General features: G+C 39.8%; 1 protein-coding gene across 1 annotated transcript in view; it reads left to right on the plus strand.

The window, feature by feature from the left end:
• Positions 1-19,118, plus strand: part of LOC126190715 (trafficking protein particle complex subunit 13) — a 226,094-nt gene that overhangs the window by 171,091 nt on the left and 35,885 nt on the right. The window contains exon 8 of the mRNA XM_049931188.1: positions 11,155-11,255. Coding sequence (XP_049787145.1) covers positions 11,155-11,255 — 101 coding nt within the window. The remainder of the gene's footprint in view (positions 1-11,154; positions 11,256-19,118) is intronic.

The following is a 19,118-nucleotide window of genomic DNA, read 5'->3' on the forward strand; positions in this document are numbered from 1 at the left end:
TCCCAACCTAGTGTGCTGTTTTAAATGCCACTGCTTTTAGTCATCACTTTATCATGGAAGGGAGAAGCCACTTGTGGCAAATGTGGTAAAGCCACCCACAATGGTGTCATTTGTTAATTTCCTGTGAAATACATTAACTAATCTAGTTATTACTCTGTCTGGAGTAGAGACTGTAGTGCATACCTTGAGGAAAGAAAGATAGAGGAGCTAGAAACAATTAAGTGTATCCTGTATGGTGAGGCCAATAAGATCTATAAAACAATGCAACCCCTCACTGACACCACTTCATTTCCTTCAGCTCTTGGAAAGCCTATTCAGAAAACCGATGCCTCGACACAGACAGAAATTGCTAGTGTCAGCATTACTACCTGTATTTATTAGTGTAGGTGCTGTTATTACAAAGCCCAAGGCATCGCCCAGAGAACATCAGAAAATGTCAAAATTGCTGACATTGTAGAGCTTCTGGCACCTCAGTAGGCAGACTACAGTAAACACACCAGCACTGCCACTACTGCTGCCACAAAAATTCATTTGAAGTCTCCTCTGGCAAACAAAGCAAACAGGAAGCATCAACCGCAGTAGAAGACAGGCCATAAACCATTGGACCATGTAAATCGCACTTTATCTGACAATTCTAATGATTTGCCTTTGATATGAAATTTGTGATGGGCAACCATCTAGTCCCTGGTCTCAGCCTCCATTCATTGCAGGGTCCCTACCCCAACAGAGAGACAGGATGAAAGGAAAACCTCATTGATAAATGGGGTCCCAGACTTAAACAGAATGTCTGTAGGTTCAGGATGCATGTGGAGAAACTGAAACTCCTAGTGCAGGACCATCTGCTGCACTTGCATTTATTGCAGTTGAAGTTTGTGTGGGTCAGAGCATCAGTATACACCCGCTTATTTACCACCACAAGAAGCATTAGATTCTGAGGTTCTCACGGATCTTATAGACCAACTTCCTCAACCATTTCTTGTACTGAGAGACTTATTATGAGCCCCAAACTCTACTTGCCTCAGGGGTTGAATCTTAGAAACCATCATAATGTGTCTGGAACTGTGCATCCTTAGCACAGGCAATCCCACTCATTTCAACGTGCTACTGGATTATCCTTAACCAAGGACCTCTCTTTCTGCTCCCCAGCCATCACAAATTATGTTCAGTGAGAAGTTGCTGATAACCTACATTCCAGTGACCACTCCCTATGCTGGACCCACCTGCCAGAAAGAGCAATCCTTGAAAGAAAGCCACCCAGGTGGATGATCAGCAGAGTTAACTGGATGCTGTTCTGCCACCTGGCTGTGTTTGAACTAAGAGACAAGGTCGAAAAATGGGTATACTAAGCTACAAGTGTGATCCACCATGCTTCTGACTATCTATCCTGTAACTTGACGTAGGTAGCTCAGCTATCCTGGTCAGATGTGCAGCTCTGCAATGGTTTAAGTGCTCCCCAGCAGCAGAAAACCTCACAGCTTTCGAGTAGTGAGAACCGAAGCTTGACATATAATTGTGGAGAGCAAGAAAAGGTCATAGCACATTTTCCTGAATCCTACCATAGTTTCACTTGTTCTGTAAAAGTATGGGAATCCATCAGGAGGATTTCTGGTAAAAGAAATCGGTTACTTGTAGCAGAGATACTGAAGTAGTTGTGCCTCCACCCAACACCCACAGATATCATCCAGACAATGGCAGAGCATTTTATACTGACTACTGCTACTGGCAGCCAGGATACAGTGTTTCCCCAATACCATGTGACCACAGAAAAGATTGAGTTGGGCTTCAGATCCATCAATTCTGAGTCATACAATTGCTCTTTCTCCATGTGGCAGCTGAATTCAGCACTGTTTGAGGCTTGTGGGTACTGCACCCAGTCACAACCATCTTATACAGCATGTTGCGAAACTTTCAAATAGAATCACAGGAAATACACTTCGAATTTTTTTAATTTGATATGGTGGACAGAACAATTCTCCAGTTCAAGGAGGTAGGCAGTTTTGGTACCCTTCCTCAAATCAGGAAAGGACCAAACATGTCCCAGTAGTTACTAGTGTTGCTTCAATAAGCTATGAAGGAAAACCCTTAGTACGAATGGTCAACCATCATCTGGTCTTGTTATTAGAAACCTAGCAGCTCCTTAGCCATTCTCAGTGTGGTTCAGGAGATGTCGATCCACTGTTGATCCTGCAAAAGGCAGATATCCAGGAAGCTTTCCTATGTAAGCAGCAATATATAGGAATATTTTGTTTTAAGCTTGTCTGCTGTACAGTGCTACTTGGGGCACAGTATTCTAGGACAGCTCCACCAGTGAGGCTTTTGTGGTCATATCCCCACGTTCATTCAGTCCTCTTTATCAAAACTCTTTTTAGATACCTAGTTGGTGATGTACTGTCATATAATTTTGAGACACAGAATCATGTTCCCCAGGGAAGAGTTTAAAGTGTTACCTTCTTTGCTGTAGTCATAAACAGTATAATGTCTATGGTAAGGCACTTCTGCAGTGGTCCTTATTAGTGGATGATTTTACGCTTCTCTGTTCCTCCTCCAGCACTGCAGCAATGAGTCATCAATTACAACTTACAGTGAAAAGTTGTAGGAGTTGATTGCCTAGACTGGTTCGAAATTTTCTGCAGATAAGTGTGTCCATTCTCAACAAATTTCTAAATTACCTAGCTTGCATATGAGGGGCACCAATCTGCATTTTAAGAACTCGGTGAGGTTTCTGGACCTCATTTTTTATTCCAAACTGTTTTTGCTACCACACCTAAAGGACCTGAAGACAAGGGCCCGGAAAGCACTCAGTATCATAAGGAACCTTAGGCCACAGGTTGTGGGTAATGGACAGATTGACTCTGCTCCAGTTATGTAGGGCTTTTGTGTGATCATTGCTAGACTGTGTGTGCACAGTGTGTGTGTCCATGGGGCCTTCTTACCTAAAAATCATTGATGCTATCCACCATGAGAGGATCAGGCTCTGGCCACTGGTGCATGCTGGACCAGCCCCATACCCATTCTCTGTGCTGAGGCTGTGGAACTGCCTCTCACTGTGCAGAGGCAACTCCTCATGGTGCGTTAGCATAGAACATCCTCCCTCACTGTTCCCAATTTGTCAGCATACCATACTGTTGCTCATCCAGCTGTGGAATGTCTTTTATCGAAGCATACAGAAGCAACAAGGCTGTTTGGGATCTGCATACAGCATTTTCTGGAATTGCATGGTGTAGGGAAAGTACAAACCCAAATCCAGGGTTGGGGTCATCTGTTACCATGCTAGCTGCAAAGGCCAAGAGTAATTTTAGATTTAGTTCAGTACCGGAGAAGCTGCACTCTTCCATATTTTTTGACATTTTAAATGAGCACCCCAACTATGTAAGCTGTATTCACAGATGGATCTAAAAGAAAAGACACCATTAGTTGCTCTGTTGTTTTCCCTGATCATGTCCTCAAGATCAGATTGCCTCAAGAATTCACTGTGTTCAATACAGAATTATATGCGATCTTGAGGTCACTGGACCAAATGAGATGTTGCAACTGCTGAATTCCTCATCTGTCTTGGCACTCTGAGTGCCCGTAACTATTTACAATACTTGTACCTATCAGATAAAGTAGCTCAGAATATCCCGAATGTCCTCCTCACCTAGAAAGGCCTAAGGAAGGAGATTTCTTCTTGCTGGGTACCAGTGCAGGTTGGTATTAAGGGAAACAAAATGGTGGATGTAGCTGCCAAGGAGGCATGTCACGATAATCAAATAGTTCAGTATGCGATCCCTCCCCATGCTCTCATCTCACTGTTGAGATACAAAATCATATGTAGATGGGAAATAGAGTGGCTGGAATTGACAAACAATAAGCTGTGTCTAGTAAAGTAAATAATTCAGTCATGACATACCTCCTTCCAGCCACACAGAGGGGATGAGGTCTTTCAGTCGCCTTCACATAGGACAGAGCCCTATGACACGATTTCTTTGTTCTGGCAGAAGGACCTTCCAATGTGTGCATGCTTGTGGCACATTGGCACATGGCTCACATTGCACCACATTTTATCGACTAATATATATCAATGAAAATAATCAGGTTTTTAAAATATAATGTAACTGGACAGATAAAAAAAATCTGCTTACCAAGCAGAAGCAGCAGCAGCAGGGGAAAACAAAAATAAAGTTATTTAAATTTGCAAGCTTTTAGAGGCAGTGGCTCCTTCTGGCATAAAGGTTGAAGGGGAAGGAAGAGGGTTGAAGGAAAAGGACTAGTGATGTTTACAAATTGGAGAGAGTTTAGGAAAGTCATCCAGAACCTCAGGTCAGGGGAGACTTACCAGATGGGATGAGAAGGAAAGAAGACTGTTGGAGAATGCACCAGACGAGATTAGAAAACCTGAGAACTTAAAAGTGGAAATACGGTATATGTGAGACGGAAATTACTGCCGAAACATAGTTCATGAGTTAATAAGAATGGAAAGCTGTAAGTGTAACTGGAAAAAAATTCACAGGGTGCAGCAGAAAGAACTCCCTTTTAAGGAAGTTAATAAAAACTAAACCAAATAAGGTAGGACATTTTTATTTCTACAAACACAAGAAAACACAATATTAATTTGTTTCAAACAATACATCACTCAAATGGCTGCCTCCATTGTTGATCTATTGGTTGAGTTGTTGCGTGAAATTGTTCATTACTCTACAGGTAATTTATAGCATGATTCAACTTCGTTAGTTATCATTTCCTTGAGGGCCTCTATAGTTTGAAGGTAATGTTGGTACACCATGGACCTGGGATAGACCTACAAAAAAAAAGTCACAGTGTGTGAAGTGTGGTGAACGTAATGGTCCCCCAATATCACCATGCAAAGAAATGGCATGTCCAGGAAACATTTCCCTCTCCAATGCAAGTGATTGACATACTATGTATGCTAGCACCATCTTGTTGGAACCACACATTCTCAAGGTCAAGATCATTAAACAGTTCACCTAGTTTCTGCCGTAGGAAGTCATGGAGCAGGGCACAGTACTGACTGCTGTTTACAGTAACAATCTCACAATTTTCTTCAAAGAAATACAGACCAATCACACCAGAATTAAAAACAGCACAGCACACCACACTGTTACTTTGGGAGTATGGAGTGGTCATTGATGGAGTTCCTGGGGGTTGTTTTCAGACCAGTACCTGCAAGTTTGCTTGATTACTGCACCTGAAAAATGGAAATGTGCCTTGTATGAAAAAATCACATCTTCTCGGTGAACATTCCCAAAACATATTTTGACACAGTGTTGTACCGACTTTGTAATCACTTCCACACAGTTCTTGAATCAACACAATCATGTAGGGGTGCATTTTCAAATCTTGATGCAAGATTCTTCTCACACCTCTATCAGATGATAGTGTCGGTAATGCATGCTTTCTTGCAGAATGTCAAGGAGATTGTTGAACTGAATATATCACTGCAGCAACATTTTCCAGGCCTGTAGCTGCCATCAACCTAAGGATTTATATTTGAATGCAGAACCAGTCTCTTGAAAATTCAGAATCCATGAATAAATGGTTTCCTTATCAGGAACAGGACCCCGTCACCAGAGTGTGAAGTGAATGTGGAAGACACGTTGAGTAGTTAATGGCGATCCACCATTTTGAATAAACTGCTCAATGACAAAAGCACCTGACCATGTCGTGACATACACTGAAAATGGCACAAATGCACCTATTAAAGAGCATCCCCACCCCTCTACTCTATGGTTGCACGATGCATGATGCCTTTCAAATCCGGGAGTACTTTCTGTCTCACCCTGTACTATCAAAGGGGGAGCCACCTGTGAAATGACACACTTTGTATACGAGCTGTTACGTAAACACTGCTCAACCTTTTACATTGGCATGGTTACCTCCAAGGTATCAGTTAGGATGAATGGGCATAGAGGTTGTATATTGGCAACACACAGTATCCTGTTGTAGTGTGTGCTCTACAACACGACAGTCGTGACCTCGTTTCTTGTTTCACCATATGTGCCATCTGGATTCTTTTACCAGACTCTAGTTTCTCAGAATTCTGTAAGAGGGAACTGGTATTACAACATGTCCTTCATTCTCACTGCCCATCGCACCTTAATTCATGTTAATTTGTTTAGTCTCAGCATTTCTTCACAGTAACTATTACTTTCTTTACTCCCTTTTAGTTTCCTGTATCTTTCATTTTCTGACCTGACTCCCCCACCCCCAATCACCTTTATCACTCGTGTATGATGTTTTGGTAGTAATCTCTTTCTTGATTACTAACCTACCTTCCACCTTTAGGCTCTCAGGTTTTCAAATCTTGTACTGTGTAGTCACCAACAATCAATCTTTCCTTCCCACCCTGTCCAGTTAGTCTCCCTTGCCACAGGGTTCTGGGTGATTTTCCAAACTGTACCCATTTCCTAAACCTCACCAGCCATTTTCCTTCGCCCCTCTTCCTTCCCCTTCAACCCTTCTGCCAGGAGAGTGAGCCACTGGCTCTGAAAACTTGCAAATTTAAATACCGTTCAATGTGTGTTCTCCTTCTGTTGCTTGGTGAGTAGATTTTTTTGCCTATGTGTTATAATTGCTAGTGTATGGGTGTGATTATTTAAGACTTACTTTTACTTTTTGTGTGAAATTGTAGATATTTTCACCACATTTGTTCTTACTAATTTTCATGAAAGTGCTGTTAACAGCACCACAGAGTGCCTGCCCCCCCCCCCCCCCCCCCTCCCACACACATTCAAAAACAGAGAAAACATAATTCACATGTAACATTACTGTCATAATTCGTTTGACCTGTCCTTGCTGCCCTGCTGTGGCCCTCACATTTCATGTCCTATAAAACGTCAAATACTCTTCCAAACAAAATACTGGCTCCCACACCCATAAAAGCTTGTGTCAGTTCCTATAAAACATCAAACACTCTTCCATGCAAAATACTGTCATCACCATATCTTTTATTGTATGTGTTTTGTTTTACTCATTTAAAACAACAGCAGTTGCATTTGTGTCATGCTTCTGCTTATACCTAGAAGTGTTGTGTGCCTGCACATTTTCCTCCTATTTCTGCATTTAGCACATGTTGGCTTGCAGAATTTCACATTTCATGACAAAGAACACTACAAAAATATTGTGCCGGTAGTGTTTGTTTATTTTCTCCTGGCTAAACATATGTGAAAACCTGATTTGTTCAGAAGTCTCACCCTTTTCAAAAGGCATCTCTAGGTCTAAGCCTAACTTTATCCATACTTGAATAGTCAAGAACCTCCAGTCCTTCACTCTTCTTCTAAGCAGAAACATTTCTTTGCCATCCATGCTGAACACCTCAACCAATCCAAAGCACATGTTGAAACATTTCTTATTCAGTTCCATTCTCACTCCAACCATAATTCTTCCTCCCAGCCACCCTTTATTGTCTTCCAAAAATTCCTTACTTCTACCGTGGCTTTTCCTTTCCTCTCCAAACACCATTCTGGTAAGTCCAGCATCATAGCTATGTAGTGGTCTTCATATTATTACTATTATTATTATTATTATTATTATTTTTATTATTAACGTCGTCGTCATCATTCTCATTGAGAAGTCCCCCACAGTGACTGCATGGGTAATATGTTTCCACCAGCTTTTTGACTCCTCCACTTACAAGCCATATCACTGTTATCTCTTCCCAAATATCCACCATAAAACTAAGTCATCCCAACAATCTGTTACCTCAGATTGTGGACTTCTGTACAAACATTGTGTACCTGCTTAAAGAGCTTCACTAAACCCAATACCACACACAAAGAGCCACATAATCCAATTATCGAGTCTCTGTTACTACATCTACAGCATTAATCACTTTCTCCTCCACATTCCCACAGTTCCTGCAGTATCACCACCAAATTGCTTGCTTCTCAGTGTATGAGGTGCAATTTTCTTTTTCACAAATAGTCTCACAAAATATTCGAAACTTCTGTCTTTTCTTAAGCAATTTTTCTGAAGCCATATACAATTTTCACATTGTTGATACCATGATATCGTGACTACTAAGAACGCTTCTTTTAGAAATTTGTTTTGTCCAGTGGATCATAGCACCCCAAGTGGAAATGTGTAACTGTGGAGTTTGTCTTTCATCATTGGAGACTGCCAGATTCACTACAGCCAGATTCACTAGGAGTCATGTCAGATGAGTAAGGAGCATGAGAAACTACTTCAAAGTTGTATTTATATGGAAGCTCCTATGTTGCATTTGCCTTATGTGCTCTGCATTGGCTTGATGAAAAAGTACATGTGCAGCCTTTTCTAGCTGTTTCTGTCACTATGCTGGAAGGAGCTTGTTCTTAAAAACATCTTAGTAGTTTGCACCTGTCACCACTGTGCCCTTTTCAACACAGAGAGCAAAGATTACATCATTGCTATTCAGGACTGGCCCTTGGCTGCAACTTTTTGGTGAAAGTGAGTCCATGTGCTTAGACTGAACTTGACTGGTGCTTTGTTCAGGATTGAAAAATGCTGTCCACTTCTCATACATTGTCACAGTTGTTGAAAAGAAAATCCCATCCATGCCACCATCTTGTGTTGTCATTGCCCAGCAATTTACCATGCACGCAACCTTTAAGTCATCTGTCAGCATTTTTGCCACCCACCTGGAGAACACTTTCCATATTTTCAGGTATCGTGCGGGATTGTGTTTATATATCCCGCAGAAATTTCAACTTCGTAGACAATACATTCCATAAACAATCAGCACTCCACCAAAACAGCTTTCTCCACTCATTTGACCAAGTTGTTAGTGTGGCTGTTTTGAAGCTAAGAGTTTTTTGGTTTGTTATCACACAACATTCAGCCTTTTTCAGACTGCCACATCCATGAACACACATTCTTCACATTCATGGCAGCACCACCACATATCTCACTGAGATGCTAATGAATTGCAGTTGAACCCACATCACGCAAGTTGAGAAAGTGAGTGATACTGTTCTCATAATGAAAATGTCACCATTTTGTGTGTCAAAATCTCTCCTCACTCTCTGTACAGCTGCTAGAGTTCTGTGTGCCATACAGTACTGCTATCCACATCAAACATGCACAAACTGTGTCCACATGTCTTAAGACAAACTATGTATTTCTATCTGATCATAGTCCTCAGGGAGGAAAAGAAATTTGAGACCTGAACTTGTAAATGTTGTGTCCCAATACATAATCCCTACATAATCCCCCATGCCCACCAACTTGTTGCCATGGAACGCTACCTTATAGAATGCTACCTTTCCTAGAACCTTCCCTGACTGTGTGTGGTTGGCCAACCTCATTCTGAGCCATAATTACATCTCATTTAAGTGCAAAACCTACAAACAAATATGTTCAACTGCCACTCTTAAGTCAATGTGCTACCTTCCTGGGTGTTTATCTTCACCTATATGATGGTACAGTAAATAATTTTATCAATGTCTAACACACCAATCACCAACAGTATCTCTATTTTGACAGCTGTCTTCAGTTCACATTAAAAATATCTTTCTCTACATTTAAATAATTCATGGGTGTCATGTCTCTAGAGGCAACTAGGTGTTGTAAAATATGGTGATACCCTCATTAGATCTACACAGACAGAATATACCTGTATATCAAGTTGACAAAGAAGCATTCTACACCATTTCTGTCTCATCCATCACCAATCCAGTCACTAACAAAAACTCCTGTTGATGATGAGTGGGTACACAGCCTAAGTGAATGGTGATATGACTCTGCATCAGGATATCATGGCAGCAAGTTGCAAACATCCAGCGGTTTGCCCAGAATTTCATGGAACAATCTGTACCCGGGGAAAGTTTTAAATTTTACATCTAGCAAATATATGATGAAGAATTGATGCAGTCTGTTCAGAGGTCCAATAGGCCAGTGTCCATATCATGTAAGAAATTATACTGATTTTGTCAGCAGATGTAAGTCACTTTAGCTGGAAAGTTTCACTTTTTACAAATGTGCCTCTGGTGGACTCACTACATTTCATCTGCAATAGCCCACTAACACCAACCTGCCAGAACTCCGGAGATGGGAACTTGCCCTTCAGCATATCCTCTCTTCTCACTATCCGCCAGGCCTCAATCTCCGCTAATTTCAATTTGCCGCCGCTCATACCTCACCTGTCTTTCAACAACATCTTTGCCTCTGTACTTCCGCCTCGACTGACATCTCTGTCCAAACTCTTTGCCTTTACAAATGTCTGCTTGTGTCTGTGTATGTGCGGATGGATATGTGTGTGTGTGCGAGTGTGTACCTGTCCTTTTTTCCCCCTAAGGTAAGTCTTTCTGCTCCCGGGATTGGAATGACTCCTTACCCTCTCCCTTAAAACCCACATCCTTTCGTCTTTCCCTCTCCTTCCCTCTTTCCTGATGAAGCAACCGTTTGTTGCGAAAGCTTGAATTTTGTGTGTATGTTTGTGTTTGTTTGTGTGTCTATCGACCTGCCAGCGCTTTTGTTTGGTAAGTCTTATCATCTTTGTATTTAGATATATATATACTGGTTAGTGTGAAGTTTGTGCAACTGTTTTCCCTCTCTGATGCACAGATGCTTTTAGTTACTGAGAGTGAAATTTCTTGAATGTACTGCTCAGGTTAGATAACTGTAATATGTATATATAAAGCATAACATGACATAAAGTATAAAGGAGCTCAGAGAAGTGAAAGAATGAAATGATAACTACAGAGAAAAGCACTAACGGGATTGTCAGGCTCAACATCTCCAACCATCAGAGAGATTACTATTTACACTGTTGTATATTTTTCAGTTACTATTTACACTGTTGTATATTTTTCAGTTAATAAGAAAAATTAAGTGATTTTTGATGTAATTATTTGGACACTGTGCACCAATCTTATTGGAAACAGTAAGCCACCACATGTCCCCATTCTTTGCTGAATTGAAATAGAAATTCCTTTATATCATCATAATTCAGTTCACTGATGTCCATATCAAATGTCACAGCATTATTGTTTCGTAGCTAAAAAATTTTGTGAATGTTTGCCCTCACATTTGACTGAGTCACTAACTGATAAGCATTAAAGTAACAGATCACTTGTGTAGTGTTCTGTAGATAATCTGCTGACACTGGACATTTATGTTTCATTGTGTTTAAAGTGTTCGATGATGTATTTATTACAAAAGTTTTTCTTTTTTTTCCAGGCACCAGATTATGGTGACATACGTTTGTCTGTGCAAGAACTCCCAAATATTGTGGTTTTAGAGGAAGCCTTCACGATTGTGTGCAGGATAATCAACACATGGTATGTGAAATATTAAGTAAATATTTATTTGGTCAGGTGCCGATGGCATTTTTTATCTAAATGTGTTCCAATTATTGGATAATAGTGATAGTGATCCACCTGTAAATAATTTAGAGGTAAACGAGGTCACCAAATAGCAGAGCCACATTCCTCCCCTTCTTTCTGCCCATTCCTTACAAATGTGCCATTATCTGCTCCCCTTTTTTCTGACTGCCTTCCTGAAATTTAAGGTAGCTCTGAATCATGCAATGAAAGCTGCAGATGATATGGAATAAAACAAACAACATTTGAATTGGATTTTTTAGACCCCTTATCAAGCACCATGACTTGGCAACTCTCCAAACAGGGAAGTTGCCATTTAGCGTTGTAGTCTAATGATATGCTTAATTCATGTTGCACTGAAAACTATTAGATCTGGACTAATTTCCTGTGAACTCTTTCTGTAGTGCCTCTCAGTTCCTTGAAGGAGATTGTGCTTTCTAGCTTATTTGGTATTCTACTCACTTACATTGCTTATTGTCATGATATCTTCCAGTTCTGACTTTTTTACTTCCCTCTTCAGTACACCCCCCTCCCCCTCCCCCCCAGCATCTTCTGATGAAACCTTTCAACTACTTCTTTCCTTTTTTCAAGTTACTACCATTTCTTACTAACATTTTTTTTTTCCATCCCTTCCATAGCTTTGCACCTTCTTCACATTTTTGAGGAACCCCTTACTATTTTGTTGGTTATTCTTAAGTAACACATTCTTAGGTCTCTCTTTGTATAATTAGTAGGCCAGCATCCTCCTTTTAGAGCTTTTGAAAGAAGTAGATGAACATGAACCATGGACCTTGCCGTTGGTGGGGAGGCTTGCGTGCCTCAACGATACAGATGGCCGTACCATAGGTGCAACCACGACAGAGGCCAGACAAACGTGTGGTTCCTGAAGAGGGGCAGCAGCCTTTCCAGTAGTTGCAGGGGCAACAGTCTGGATGATTGACTGACCTGGCCTTGTCACACTAACCAAAACGGCCTTCCTGTGCTGGTACTGCGAACGGCTGAAAGCAAGGGGAAATTACAGCCGTAATTTTTCCCGAGGGCATGCAGCTTTACTGTATGATTAAGTGATGATGGCGTCCTCTTGGGTAAAATATTCCGGAGGTAAAATAGTCTCCCATTCGGATCTCCGGGCGGGGACTACTCAAGAGGATGGTGTTATCAGGAGAAAGAAAACTGGCATTCTGCGGATCGGAGCGTGGAATGTCAGATCCCTTAATCGGGCAGGTAGGTTAGAAAATTTAAAAAGGGAAATGGATAGATTAAAGTTAGATATAGTGGGAATTAGTGAAGTTCGGTGGCAGGAGGAACAAGACTTTTGGTAAGCTGAATACAGGGATATAAATACAAAATCAAATAAGGGTAATGCAGGAGTAGGTTTAATAATGAATAGGAAAATAGGAATGCGGGTAAGCTACTACAAACAGCATAGTGAACGCATTATTGTGGCCAAGTTAGACACGAAGCCCACACCTACTACAGCAGTACAAGTTTATATGCCAACTAGCTCTGCAGATGATGAAGAAATTGATGAAATGTATGATGAGATAAAAGAAATTATTCAGGTAGTGAAGGGAGACGAAAATTTAATGGTCATGGGTGACTGGAATTCGAGACTAGGAAAAGGGAGAGAAGGAAACATAGTGGGTGAATATGGATTGGGGGAAAGAAATGAAAGAGGAAGCCGTCTGGTAGAATTTTGCAGAGAGCATAACTTAATCATAGCTAACACTTGATTCAAGAATCATAAAAGAAGGTTGTACACATGGAAGAATACTGGAAATACTAGAAGGTAGATTATATAATGGTGAGACAGAGATTTAGGAACCGGGTATTAAATTGTAAGACATTTCCAGGGGCAGATGTGGACTCTGACCACAATCTATTGGTTTTTGTAGATTAAAACTGAAGAAACTGCAAAAAGGTGGGAATTTAAGGAGATGGGACCTGGACAAACTGAAAGAACCAGAGGTTGTACAGAGTTTCAGGGAGAGCATAAGGGAAAATTGACAGAAATGGGGGGGGGGGGGGGGGAATAATATAGAAGAAGAATGGGTAGCTCTGAGGAATGAAGTAGTGAAGGCAGCAGAGGATCAAGTAGGTAAAAAGACCAAGGGCTAGTAGAAATCCTTGGGTAACAGAAGAAATATTGAATTTAATTGATGAAAGGAGGAAATATAAAAATGCAGTAAATGAAGCAGGCAAAAAGGAATACAAACGTTACAAAAATGAGATCGACAGGAAGTGCAAAGTGGCTAAGCAGAGATGGCTAGAGGACAAATGTAGGGATGTAGAGGCTTATCTCACTAGGGGTAAGATAGATACTGCCTACAGGAAAATTAGAGAGACCTTTGGAGAAAAGAGAGCCACTTGTATGAATATCAAGAGCTCAGATGGAAACCCAGTTCTAAGCAAAGAAGGGAAAGCAGAAAGATGGAAGGAGTATATAGAGAGTCTATACAAGTGCAATGTACTTGAGGACAATATTATGGAAATGGAAGAGAATGTAGATGAAGATGAAATGGGAGATACGATACTGCGTGAAGAGTTTGACAGAGCACTGAAAGACCTGAGTCGAAACAAGGCCCCCCGTAGTAGACAACATTCCATTGGAACTACTGACGGCCTTGGGAGAGCCAGTCCTGACAAAACTCTACCATCTGGTAAGCAAGATGTATGAAACAGGCGAAATACCCCCAGACTTCAAGAAGAATATAATAATTCCAATCCCAAAGAAAGCAGGTGTTGACAGATGTGAAAATTACCGAACAATCAGTTTAATAAGCCACAGCTGCAAAATACTAACACGAATTCTTTACAGACGAATGGAAAAAACTAGTAGAAGCCGACTTCGGGGAAGATCAGTTTGGATACTGGAACACGTGAGGCAATACTGACCGTACGACTTATCTTAGAAGAAAGATTAAGGAAAGGCAAACCTACGTTTCTAGCATTTGTAAACTTAGAGAAAGCTTTTGACAATGTTGACTGGAATACTCTCTTTCAAATTCTAAAGGTGGCAGGGGTAAAATACAGGGAGCGAAAGGCTATTTACAATTTGTACAGAAACCAGATGGCAGTTATAAAGAGTTGAGGGACATGAAAAGGAAGCAGTTGTTGGGAAGGGAGTAAGACAGGGTTGTAGCCTGTCCCCGATGTTATTCAATCTGTATATTGAGCAAGCAGTAAAGGAAACAAAAGAAAAATTCAGAGTAAGTATTAAAATCCATGGAGAAGAAATAAAAACTTTGATATTCGCCGATGACATTGTAATTCTGTCAGAGACAGCAAAGGACTTGGAAGAGCAGTTGAACGGAATGGACAGTGTCTTGAAAGGAGGGTATAAGTTGAACATCAACAAAAGCAAAACAAGGATAATGGAATGTGAGAAATTTGTTAACATCGAGTATAGATTTAAATGTCAGGAAGTTGTTTCTGAAAGTATTTGTATGTAGTGTAGCCATGTATGGAAGTGAAACATAGACGATAAATAGTTTGGACAAGAAGAGAATAGAAGCTTTCAAAATGTGGTGCTACAGAAGAATGTTGAAGATTAGGTGGGTAGATCACATAACTAATGAGGAGGTATTGAATAGAATTGGGGAGAAGAGGAGTTTGTGGCACAACTTGACGAGAAGAAGGGACCAGTTAGTAGGACATGTTCTGAGGCATCAAGGGATTATGAATTTAGCATTGGAGGGCAGTGTGGAGGGTAAAAATTGTAGAGGGAGACCAAGAGATGAATACACTAAGCAGATTCAGAAGGATGTAGGCTGCAGTACGTACTGGGAGACGAAGAAGCTTGCACAGGATAGAGTAGCATGGAGAGCTGCATCAAACCAGTCTCAGGACTGAAGACCACAACAACATCAACAACAACAGATGAACATTCCAGTTAACTTCCTGCAAGTTATGCTTCTAATATCTACAGAAAATTTTTATTTATTTCTTCCCAATTGTTTCTATGTTCTTTTTTTTAGTTTCTACATAAGGAACTATATATCTCTCTTATCAATGCCTGTTTTTAACAGATTACAATGATTTTCTTGGAATTATTTTGTCAGTTGTTTTCATTATTTGCAGCAATAATTTAATATTCAGTAAGGAAATTGCATGCTACCACTTCATGAAGAAATTGTATGCCATTTTCATTTTACTCTTGATTTTTAATTGCTCCTTGTGAGACACGATTCAATTATTGCTGAACAAATAAATTTTTTGAGTTGTTTTGTAGAGAGACTCCAGTTTCTGCCAATTTTGAACAACTGACCCCTTATCAGTTGAATCATTTATTGATGACACAACAGCAAAATAAAGCTTGGGAGAAAAACATAGTACCAGTTGGTAGCAGTCATATACACAAACACAAAAGAAGATAACAGAAGAACAGGCTTTATAATTTAGAACCCCTTCGTCAGGCAAAATGACAGCTTTACATAAAACAAATTGTCTAAAGATTAGGTGATAAAGTCTTGGGTTTCAAGTCAGTAGCCACACAAACAAGACATGGTCAATTAATACTCTTCTTGCAGCAAAATGCTATCAAAATTTACAGTTTGAATATTTATAGCTGGCAGTTGACATGTTCAGTGGAAAGAAGTGTTGTGAGTAGAGATGTGGATAAAAAAATGGACATAGTCATAAAAAATGAATCCACATGTGGGAATCAGTAATATGTTGCCAGACTGTTGTTGGAATATAAGTTCTCAGAATTATGATGGTAAACCTCTCAATCATACATAATGTGATACTGATGCTATACTCCATCATGGTACTGGGTTGGCCTCAGATGTCTATGGACTAGCCTGGACATGTACTTATCCTCTTTACTGGTACTGGGAGCTGCCAAATTCCTTATGGAAACAGTTCAGTGTGGTGTGTCAGTTTGTTTGGTGTAGGTCAAATTTCTACCTTAACCTACAGCTGCAACTAATTATAATACTGTATTCAAGAAATAATGTGATTGTTTTGTCTGTGTAGGTTTAAAAATAAAAAAAACAGTGATAGACCATAAGCGTCGGCAAAGACATTAATTATGAATGTGTGGTAAGGCACAGACAAATGGGGGGGGGGGGGGGGGAGATCATTCATTTTTCTTTGTACATGATTTTGTTTTTTCTCTCTCGTATGTAGAAGGATGGTTAAGATGTAGTGCTTAAAGTATGAAGTATTAAGAGTGTTATGTATTCTACGGAAGTGTGAATAAGAGACGACTTAACAACAGTATTAAGTATTTTTATTCAAGTGAACTGTGGCCCAGTAAGGATGATTTCCTCCATTTTTGGTCATGCACTAGTGTTCTGGAAGTCAGCTGCCTACATCTACAATTGTAATGTAAGAGAGGAAGTCCGAATAGCCTAAATTCGTACAAGCAGAACATGTGAGTAGGGTTTGTTAACTATTGATGTAGTAAGAAATTTCTATGACATTGTTATTAGTCATAAAAACTAATTGTTTGTATTTTCTGTTTGCATGAACTACAATGGGGAGCATGTAAAGCAAAAAGGCAAAAAATGAGGAGAAAATTTTGGAAAGGAATAAGAATTAGACACAGGTTATGTAAAATTTTCCATAGTAAGCTGTTTTTTTTTCCGCCACTGCATGGTTACTCTTGGTAGCGCCTCTTTTGATGTAGACAGAAACCTTTACCCCATTATTCCCTCCCTTGAATTTTGTAGTGGAAAATTTACAGGAGTTTCTCAGTGTGATATGCGTTGTCAGTAAAACATAAATAATTGTGACGCACTAGTTTGCTCATCATAATAGATGTAAAACAGGCTTTGATATCGTGTAAATTATTATCAAGTGTAATAATTAGCATATGAAATTTTAACACTTTGTGTGAAATTTTTATTTTTGCATACTCGTACAACATGGCAGAAAAATATATGTCCATTGATGATAGCAATAGTAAAAATGCAATCAGCCAAGGTGGTGTAGAATTGCACAATTGAACAATGAAAGTTCAGGCGTTGTGCATGCCTACTGCAGAAGGTTTAAGTAAGTCAGAGATGAGTGTCGCAGGCGTGACAAATTATAGCGATGCTCCACAGCAGAATAACGTTCACGACACAATGTTTACAATTGATGAGACAATGTCACACATCTCTTAGAGTGATATATATACGTTGGAGAGCAATACAAATATCAGTCTTGACAACATGTTACAAACACCACCTGTTCACAACAGAAACATTAACTTGGCAATTACAGCTGACAGCAACCACAGTAATACAAATGAAGCACTGCTATGGCAGTTATTATCTAACATAAACATGAAATTTGATAACATGAACACGAATCTCAGTAATATGAAACACAATATGAACACCAATTTCGGTGATGTGAAACAAGATATGAGAGCCAAATTGATAATTTGACACACAATCTGAATACTGTCACACAAGATCTAAATACAATGAAACAAGAACAAAAATCAGTAGTCAAGGATTTGAAAGACACGGTCTCACAGAAATTCAATGACTGAGCCAAAAATTTTCACACTGAAATCACCGAAAAATTGAATGATATGAAAAATCAAGTAAAGCATCAAATGCTTTCTGAAGTTAACAGTAATATTATGGAGTTAAAACAACAGGTAGATTCTTTTAACGACCATCATGATCTAGTAGAGCAACAGATAAAGAAAATCACAGATACGAACACTTTTATTGAAGCCACACAAAACCAGTTGTGTTCGACAGTAAAAACGGTAAACACTGTCATTAACAAATAAAATAAAAACTATGAAGGTGTACCTCTGTCTGTAGAAGAGCTTACTTTAAGGGTAGCAATGTTAGAAGGGTAGCAATGTTAGAAGTTGACTCCATGTGCTAAGAAGGAGAGAAAGAAAATCAGTGAAAATCTGAGGGATATCATTTGTCAAGCTGAAGTAGGGACATTAGATAAGAGTAATACCATTGCAGAGAAGTTAGTAACAGATTGTAAGTTATACACAGATGTAATAGAAAAGGCTAGTCAGAAAAGAGAAAATGAAACACTGAACAAGGTAAACATTAATGTACAAGCCATGGAATGTAGGCTCCGCAATCTTTTAGAAGAAAATATTACTGGATCTCAAAACATGCACGTAAATAATACACAGGCTACAGAGAACAAACCACAACCTGTTTGTATTTATCCACAAACTGTCACAAGTCCCACAGCAGGTACCAGTGACAGTTGTGGAGCACAAAATATTAACATACCCACAACTCCAATACCTGAGCAATTACCAACTGGAATTACTGGTAACTCCAATAACAACATAAATACAACTGAAAATTCCACTATTTTTGCAGATGAAGGTTTGCTGAGACATTGACAGTTTCCCACATTCACTACCGAAGGTAAAAGAATGAATCCAGTAGTAGTTATCAGTGCTTTTCATCATGCATTTCCACACAACTGGACACAAAATTGGATTTGTCATGGGATATATGCAAGGTGACATTCTTTTATGGGCAACTGAAGTGGCCGAACGTTGCAGGACTTATATCCAATTGGAATGAGCTTCCCTCGACAAACACTGGTCTGAGGCTGTTCAAGAAAGACTCAGATGTGAGGTTTTCAACCCCACGCCATTCAATGGCAAATATGGTAGCCTACGTGGCTACTTTGAAAAATACCTGAACAAGACATGCTATTGGACGAACCCAATGTCACAGGTAGATGTGTTAACAATTATGAAATGTCGTTTACCATCGCACATTAGAGAAAAATTAGTCACGACGCCAGAGCACGACACTGAATGCTTTCTGTCAGTGCTCGATTCTATCAACTTAATCTATGAGAAAAGACCTGTACCCAAGAGAACAACAGAAA

This window comes from Schistocerca cancellata, chromosome 6 (genome assembly GCF_023864275.1).
Source record: "Schistocerca cancellata isolate TAMUIC-IGC-003103 chromosome 6, iqSchCanc2.1, whole genome shotgun sequence".
Lineage (NCBI taxonomy): Eukaryota > Metazoa > Arthropoda > Insecta > Orthoptera > Acrididae > Schistocerca > Schistocerca cancellata.